Consider the following 9309-nt stretch of genomic DNA (forward strand, 5'->3'; position numbering starts at 1 on the left):
TCAGTGTAATAAGTGCTTCCCTGGCAAGTGCAAGGGCCTGAGTTCAATCCCTGGTTCCGCAAAAAAAAAAAAAAATAATAAATTATTATCTTTCTCCCTTAGCCGTCCAGGTGCTAGCCTTACAATTATGTCCCACTAACAATCTCTTTAATTTTTATGTCCACAAGATTTCAAGTGTTATAGCAACTTTGCATCAGCAACTCAATGTCACCTGTAACTCTCTAAATAAAATTAAATTGACCCCAGGTAAATATACGCTTAAGAAAAAGGTTTTCATGATTCATGTTTGAAAATCCAGGAGGCTGGGGAGATAGCTCAGGAGAATAAAAGGGCCTGAGTTCAATCCCCAGTTCTGAAAAAAAAAAAAGGAAAGAAAAGAAAAGAAAAAGAAAATCCAAAACATAAATGTGTGTACCAATCGGTATACATTTTTTTTTTTGGTGGAACCAGGGATTAAACACAGGCCCTTGCCCTTGCCAGGGAAGCACTTATTCTACTGAGCCATCTCCCTGGCCCCATTATTATATACATTATAATGTATATAATTAAATATAATTATTTACATTATAATAAATGTAAAAATTTATTATACATTTTTAAATTCAGAATGTTTCTGGAAAATCAAAACCTGTAAATAAATGTACTGTAGAATGTAATAAACTCATTCAATAAGTAATTATATTAGTGCATAAAAACTACCAAAAAAAACCCACCTTCCCAGAGGAGTCCAAAACAACTGGAGGTGGTTCACCATCTGTAGACACAGGACACGGAGGAAGACTAGGGCTGAAGGCCATGAGGTCCGTCTTGGGCAGGCCCTCCCCAGAGCACACCCTCGGCCCCCTCTGCTGTGAGTACGACAAGCTCCCCATCGCGCTGGAGCACACCAGCGTGGGCTTCCTGGGCCCGCTCATGCCCTCATCTGGCACCGCAGAGCAGCGCAGTGCCGTGTACAGCAGCAATGTGAGCACCAACAGGCTGGACACCGCGCAGATGGCGATGATCAGGTACACATTCTCGTCCACCAAGGCCGTTTCAGGACTCCCAATACCCACCACAGCCCTTGAAGACACCTTTGGGGCGTGGCTGCTCTCCACAAGAGACACCAGCACAGTGGCGGTAGCTGTCAGTGCAGGTTCCCCGTGGTCCTTCACCAGCACCAACAGATGGTGGCGGGGGGCGTCTGCCTCATCAAGGGCGCGAGTCGTGCTGATCTCACCCGTGTACAGACCCACGCGGAATGGGCTGCGGAGGCTGCCTGCCGCCTGTTGTAGTTCATAAGACAGCCAAGCGTTGTAGCCAGAGTCAGCGTCCACTGCACGCACCTTCGCCACAACGTGACCCGGGCCCACTGATCTAGACAATAGCTCCCTCACCGAACCACCTGATCCTTGGGTCCAAGGCGAAAGCAGAACAGGCGCGTTATCATTCTCATCCAGCACGAACACCTGCAGAGTCACGTTGCTCCCCAGGGCAGGCACTCCAGAGTCCCGCGCACTCACCTGGAACTGCAGCAGCTCCAGCTCCTCGTGGTCCAGCGGCTGCAGCGCGAACACCTTGCCGCTCTCCGCGTGCACAGACACGTAGCTCGACAGCGCGCGCTCGCCCACGCGCCGCTCCACCAGCGAGTAGGACACCAGCGAGTTCTCCTGCGCGTCCGCGTCGCGCGCAGACACAGTGAAGATGTGGGAGCCCGGCGGGTTGTTCTCCTTCACGAACACCGTGTACTCGGGCTGCGCGAACACAGGCGCGTTGTCGTTCACGTCGGCCACCTCCACGGACACCGTGGCTGATGCCCAAAGCGGAGGTGAACCCCCATCCCGCGCTGTCACCACCACCTCATAGTTAGCTATGCTTTCTCGGTCCAAAGAGCAGTCCAATACCAGAGAATAGTAATTCTTAAAGCTGGACACCAGCTTGAAAGGGTCAAGAGGCAAGAGGGAGCAGGTCACTTGCCCATTTGCCCCTGCATCTCGGTCAGTCACGCTAATCAGGGCAATAACCGTTCCAATGGGTGCATCCTCTTTCACTGGGAGCCAGAGTGTTTTGACAGTCAACTGTGGAGCGTTGTCGTTAACATCTACAACTTCTACAAGAACTGTACAGTGACCAGCCAGGGGCAGAGGCCCTCTATCAACCGCCTCTACTTGAATTCTGTAGGTTTTACTTTCTTCAAAATCAATAAGTCCTATCACTGTAATTTCCCCACTCACTGCATCTATGTGGAACTTGGATTTGATGTCTGGAGAAACAGCACTAGAAAATGAGTAAGTAATGTCTCCATTCACGCCCTCGTCCAAATCTGAGGCAGTGGCGTTCACTACCAGCGTCCCAATAGAAACATTCTCTGGTAATTTCACGGTGTAAAGCGCTCTGTCGAAAACGGGAGCGTTGTCGTTGGCATCCAGGACCGTGATGAGTATCTGAACAGTGCCAGTCAGCTCGGGTTTGCCTCCATCGGTGGCGGTGAGCAACAAATAAATCTCTGGGGCCTCCTCCCTGTCTAAAGGCTTCCGTAATACCAGCCCAAGAGACCTCACCTGTTCGTGGTTGGGTGGTATGTCCAGCGAGAAATATTCACTGGGGCTCAGTCTGTAAGTTAGCAGAGCATTGGCTCCGACGTCTGCATCCGATGCGCCCTCTAGTGGAAAGCGAGAGTCAAGCAGCCTGGATTCCGCAATAAACAGATTCTTTTGTGTAGCTGGGAACACAGGCGGGCTGTCATTAATGTCCTTCACCTCCACCTCCACGTGGAAAACTCGCAGCGGTCTGTCCACGATCACCTCCAGGTGGATGCTGCACTCCGCGCTCCGCCCGCACAGCTCCTCCCGGTCGATCCGAGAATTCACAAACAAAATGCCATTCTGCAGATTTACTTCCAGAAGGTCCCCGCGTCCCTTAGAATCCAACTGGAATTGGCGCGGCACCAGGTCCGCCAGTTTCAGCTCGAGATCCTGCGCGATGCGGCCCACGAAGGTGCCGTGTTTGGCCTCCTCGGGGACCGAGTAGTGCAGCTGGCCTCTTACCTCTCCCCAGATTATGTGGAGCAGAAGCGGAAGCAGTAGGTGCCGGCCCTTTGGAACGCTTCCTCTTGAGTACATCATTCCAAATACTGGATCTTTTTCTAAATAACATAAATCGCTTCAAAATTAAGACAAATATCAGTTTCTGTCAGCTCCATCTTCCTGTATTCGCCTTGTTCATCATCGAGAGTGAAAAAGAATGGAGAAATTTTCTCATGGGAAAAAGATCGCTTACTCCTCTGGAGTCACAGAATAAGGTGGTGAAGAGTGACATCACGTGGCCCAGAGAGTCAGTACACAATCCATGAATAACCATTGCACCATTTGCCTGTAAAACTTTATTTTGTTTTCTTATCTTTTTCTTGATTACTCATTTTTCAAAAATGAGACCACGGTTCAGTCTATGAAGGCATTTTCAGAATTTCTCAAAGAGTATTACGTGAACACAGTTGTATCCCTTGAGATGCCTGAGAAAAGTATTCCTTTAATTTTAAGACTATCCGAGGAATGGAGTGACAATAAAAGTAATCCCTAAACGCAATCACAAATAGAAATTTGAAAATTCATTATGGAATTCAGGATTTTTCATATAACTAGATTTAGGATTCTGGTGTAAGAAAACTCCATGAGTCACTATCTCTAATGGGCATAATAGCCTAGAAATCTACTGATGAAAAAGAAATTTACTCCTGCCTTAAAAAGCAATCAGGAAAAATATGTACCTTTAGAAATAGGCTTATTAAATCATTTCTTCAAGTACAAAATATTTAAGAATAGAATTTAAGATCTTTGTGATAAGAAAATGTTCTATAGTTTTCCCTTTATTAGCATTTATATCACCTGCTTCCAGGACTCTGTTGCATTCTCGTGTGTATGTAGTTTGATTCCTTGCAATCTTTATCATTTGTGAAGTTATCTTTGTTACAATCACCAATACTGCTTATACTGTGTTTTTTCATAATATATTTTAATTTCCTTACTTTTCATCCTTACATGTAAGGTGCTTTTATTTTAAAGTTATGCTCTTAAAACAAAGATATGCCTTTGATTACTTTTCAACCTAGGTTATACTTAACAAAAACTCTTTTGTAAGTTCTAAGTTTACATTTCAAAGTACATAGAAACTGATTCAATTTATATGGCAAAATCAATATTAGGTTTAGTCCTTGATTCTAAAGCAAAATCACGAAGGTTTATTCTTTTGTTGATGTCTTGTATAACTGTATTTTCTTTTAAATTCTTACAAATCAGAGACACTTTTAATTGATCACTGCAGTTATTTCCTGATATGTCATCCCTTTCAGCTTTCTGAAACACGATGTTGATTTATTTATTTTGCACAAAATCTTTCAAAAGCTACAAGTTAACAAAATTCCTTTTGAATAACTTCTTCCCATTTCACAAAACCTCTTGTAAATAGTTCAAAAAGGAAGAGGAACTAGGGTGGGGGAAAGGGAAAAGGAAAGAAGGAAAAGGGGAAACAGTAAAAAGTGGTTGTGCTACTAATTTCTCTCAGTTCATTGAAAACAAATGTTTGAGTTAATACAGTTTGGAATTTTTATGTCCATATCTTTTGCTCAGAGTAACCACTTTGAAGATAACAATACACAAGTGTATTAACTCTTGTCATTCGCTTATTTTGTTTTGATATCTTGTATTATTTTTTCCACAAAATAAAAAGACAAATTCCTTAATTACTAAAAAAACTGTTTAGTCACATGCTCAAAGTACAAAGATTTCTTACATCATTTTTTCTGCATTTATTTTGTGCAAATCATATTTTTAACTAGTATGAACTGACATCCCATGTTTCCAGTCATACCTGAGGCATCTCTGTATCTTCACATTTGCTGGTGTTTCTCCTTACCAGTGCTGCCCATTATTTTCAACATTCTTCCAGTAGAAACCAACCCATTTACAAACCATGAAAAACACTGCCAGCCTTTATGGGTTTTATTGGAGAGATTAATAGAGAATGCCTTTCTTTTTTTTTTTTTTTTTTTGCGGAACCGTGGATTGAACTCAGGCCCTTGCGCTTGCCAGGGAAGCGCTTAGAGAATGCCTTTCTTTCAGTGATGAACTTTTCAGTTCCCTTTTCATGCTCATTATAATATCTTGCCTTGATTATATAAGTCGTATTATTTTACCTCGTTTGTAGTTTCAGAATAATTCTTTTAAGTCAGTATTCTTTACAGGAGGACATACTCTTTGAAGTCTGCTAGGAACCTATTTACTCTTTAAAGCAGACTGATGGCCAGTCTTATCTATTATTTTTATTATTATTATTATTATATAACACTATATAAATTATTTCCCTTTGTTAGGAGAACTAATGCTGAATTGATTTGTAAATCATATCAAGATATTATGAGCTTTTTAAGAAAGAAAAAACACAAAATTTAAAAAGAAATTTAAGCACACACTCAGAACCCTGAAGATTCTTAGGCAAGTTGCAACAATAAAAAGGACTACTGGGGCCGGGGAGATGGCTCAGTGGAATAAGTGCTTCCCTGGCAAGCACAAGGGCCTGAGTTCAATCCACGGTTCCACAAAAAAAAAAAAAAAGGACTACTGTCATATAAGGTAATCCTTACTTTCTTTGACTACTAAGCGATAAAGATATTTAATAATATTAATAATATGCTATAAGAATGCAGAGTTACTGAAACCTTTTATTGATTTAACTAAGTTACTACTATTCTCACTAAAGCAATATGCCCAAATCTAATAAGTATGTCATATAAAGGTCAGACAAAACTTTATAGGTACACAAGCCTTTTTCCCACATCTGTGGATTAATCCAACTCTCCAAAATCTATAAAAACTGGCTTTTAGATTTCTCTCATTTTATAACATTGCAGTCAAAATATTGAGGCATACTCAGTTAATCTGAAATGATTCCACAAAAGAATTTTTAAATATAAACAAGACTAATATGAGAAGCTATAACTATACTCTGACATTTACTTTTCCTGATATTTAAGGATTTTTTTCTTCTTTTGTCATTATTTGAGACAGAATCTCACTATGTAATCCTAGCTAGCCTTGCATTTTTATCCTCTTACCACAGTCTCTGAAACACCTGGATTATAGGTATGCACCTTCACAACTAGCCATGTTAAGGCTACTTGTTATCATTGTCTTCCTCTTAGGAGTAATAAAAATTACTTTTTATTATATCCCATTTTCCCAGACCTTATTATAATTTATGTATATTAATTAATTATGGGACAATTAATTAATATGCATAAATGTAATATCAATAAACTAAAACACATTTGCTTCCCAAAGGTATTTGTAAACAAAACTTGGTAGAGGGAACAATTGGCGTAGGAAGATTCAAAATAAACTACAATTAAGAACTAAGTGCTTATACTTTTCAATTCTGAAGTGGTAAGAAACGCATATTAGCTACAAGCAATCATCATATAAAGTAGTGACAGGCATTAAATACAAGAAATATGTTGAGATATGCTCTGTGAATAGTACACCCTTAAAAAAATTCAAATATTGGAGAATATAAAGAACATATAATAAAATGAGTAAAATAATGTGTTGTCAAATGCACTGTTAGATGGTAAGAAAACATTGCTCTTTTTAATGCCTTTGTAAAATCCATTAAATAATTAGGAAACTAATTCAGAAGAACTATACCTGAGACCAACTTAATAGAATATGAAATATAAGACTAAGATCACACTCATAAAGAAAAACTAAATATTCCATCCAAATAGCATAATGCATGGAAGAGCTCAAAAAAGACAAAAATCCTTAAAATTGGAAGATTAAAACTAATAATTCAGGGCTGGGAAAATAGCTCAGATTTTAAGCACCTGCCTGAGAAGTGCAAGGTCCTGAGTTCCATCCCCAGTACTGCAAAAAAATTAATGATTCATTTTATAATATTTTAGTAGCCAAATAAAATGCCAAACATGTAAAAAATGAGAGATGTAAAATCAATCACAAAATATCTCAGTACTGGATTCCATCCAGTTTGACAAAGGTGACAGCATGATTGTCAGCGCTTATATTACTGGTTCAAAAGTGATAAGCAAATTAAGAACCATGTTAGTAACATATGAGAAAAATTTAGGATTCCAGAAATCTTTCATTCTCTTCCAAAAAAATTCCAGTATTCTCTCCAAAGTAATATTTTTAATATATAATGGATATTTAATATCAAATCAGGTCAAATAGCCTGAAGAAACAAATGGAAAATGACAAAATGAAATAAAAGTTATTTAAATTCCAAGAGACTACTAAAAAAGGAACTTGGACTTGCTAAATATCCACTCCTTAATGCTGAAAATTTTTGCAAAACTTAATGATTAGTCATGATCATTCTGAATATTTCATGTAAAGATTTTCTTTTTGGCAGAACCAGGGATTGAACTCAGGCCTTTGAACTTGCTAAGGAAGCACTTATTCCACTGAGCCATTTCCCAACCCCCTAAAGAAAATTTATAAATTATACATTTGGTCTGCAAGAATGGAATTCATGTACATAGGTTTTCAATTTAAAAATATTTTAAATCATGTTAAATATAAATTTCCTGATGAAAAATTTGTGGTAATGTAAAACAATTTTAATATTCCAATTTGTTAACAAAGGACTGAAATTATTATTAGATAAATAACTAGAATTTAGCAAGGAGCTTTTAGACTAAAAGCAATTATTTACTTAACATATGCTCAAAAACATTGAATTGTTAAAAATACTGTAACACACTTGTTCAATAGTAAAAAACATGTCTTGAATTATTAACATGCTATAAATGATACTGCATTGAATGGCATGTGATACATTTGTTCTGTGTTTCAAAAACGTGGTGTTGTGGCTGAAACTAAGGATGTGCTTTATGGTAGGCAACCATTTCACATTGGAGTCATATCTACATCCTAATGTGTTCACTTTTGATTTCTTTTTTGTCTGCTTTATTTTAAAATTAGGGAAACAAAATTATGGGGGGAAAACTATTCTGAACAATCAGAAAAAGAAACTAAGTTATATAAACTGAGATTAAAAATAAATAAATATGGTAGCACAAGGTACTGTTTGAAATGTATATTTTTTTAAAAAATACAGAGGGAGTAAGTATGATTACAACTTAATGTAATAATCACAAATATTCAAGTGCTTGGTAAAAGCATTTCTCTCCATGTGGACATGCCCCTTAGTAGTTAAAAGTTGCTGAGAGAAGGTTTAAATATGAAAAGGCTAAAATCAGCATTCTCTACAAAAGCAAATTATACAAAGATATCCTGAGTTTAAGGACAATTTGTAGAGTATACTTAATGCTTGATAGATCACATGACCCCATGAGTTTAAGGTCAGGGGGAAGAGATAGATAGACAGATAGATAGAGAAATAGGATAAATTAAGAAAGATCCTGCTAATCTAAACTAATGCTCCCGGTTGAATGTACTATATACAAAAGGTGTAAAGTATCCTTAAAGTAATTGCAACATATCCATAATTATGATTTACATTTAGGGAATATAAAAGCAGACTTACTTGAACGCCATCGTCAACATTAAAATCTGGCTGCTCGCCTGCATTTCCTGTTCTTGGACATGGTGGAAGGCTGGGACTGAAAGCCATGAGGTCGGTCTTAGGTGGGGCCTCCCCAGAGCACACCCTCTGCCGCCTGTGCTGCGAGCATGACCAGCTCCCCACGGCACTGGAACACACAAGCATGGGCTTCCCAGGGGTGCAGACTCCCTCTGTGGGTGCCATCGAACACCGCAGGGCTGCATACAGCAGCAGCAAGAGCACCAAAAGGCTGGATACCGCACAGATTGCGATGATGAGGTACGCGTTCACATCCACTGCCGCCTTCCCAGAGCTGGAGATGCCCACCAGAACACGAGATGAGGCCTTTGGCGCCTGGCCGCTCTCCACCAGAGACACCAGCACAGTGGCAGTGGCTGTCAGTGGAGGTTCTCCATGGTCCTTCACCAGCACCAGCAGGCGATGGCGCGGTGCATCCGCCTCCTCTAGGGCGCGCGTCGTACTAATCTCGCCCGTGTACAGACCCACGCGAAATGGGCTGCGCGCGCCATTTTCATTCAGCTGAAGCTCATAAGACAGCCATGCATTGTAACCAGAATCGGAATCCACCGCGCGCACCTTCGCCACCACGTGGCCCGCGCCCACTGAACGAGACACGAGTTCATTAACGGAACCCATTGTTCCTTGGGTCCAAGGCGCCAGCAGCGCTGGCGCATTGTCATTCTCATCAAGCACAAACACCTGCAGAGTCACATTGCTCCCCAGGGCAGGCAC

General features: G+C 40.1%; 2 protein-coding genes across 2 annotated transcripts; both read right to left on the reverse strand.

Moving 5' to 3' along the window:
• Positions 1-695: 695 nt before the first annotated feature.
• Positions 696-3104, reverse strand: LOC101576723 (protocadherin alpha-9). Its single transcript, XM_004643905.1, has one exon. It carries the CDS (start codon positions 3102-3104, stop codon positions 696-698), a length of 2409 nt encoding a protein of 802 aa, XP_004643962.1.
• A 5430-nt stretch (positions 3105-8534) lies between these two features.
• LOC101577124 (protocadherin alpha-4) lies at positions 8535-9303 on the reverse strand (the record flags this gene model as incomplete). Its single annotated transcript, XM_023704052.1, is given in 2 exon segments — positions 8535-8660; positions 8662-9303. Coding segments are annotated over 2 exon segments (768 nt in total), but the record flags the coding sequence as incomplete, so codon positions are not given.
• Between the last annotated feature and the right edge of the window lie 6 nt (positions 9304-9309).

This window comes from Octodon degus, unplaced genomic scaffold, assembly GCF_000260255.1.
Source record: "Octodon degus isolate 3935 unplaced genomic scaffold, OctDeg1.0 scaffold00185, whole genome shotgun sequence".
Lineage (NCBI taxonomy): Eukaryota > Metazoa > Chordata > Mammalia > Rodentia > Octodontidae > Octodon > Octodon degus.

Coding starts and splice junctions, on each gene's coding strand:
- LOC101576723 (XM_004643905.1), bottom strand. CDS start 3,104: ATGATGTACTCAAGAGGAAGCGTTCCAAAGGGCCGGCACCTACTGCTT.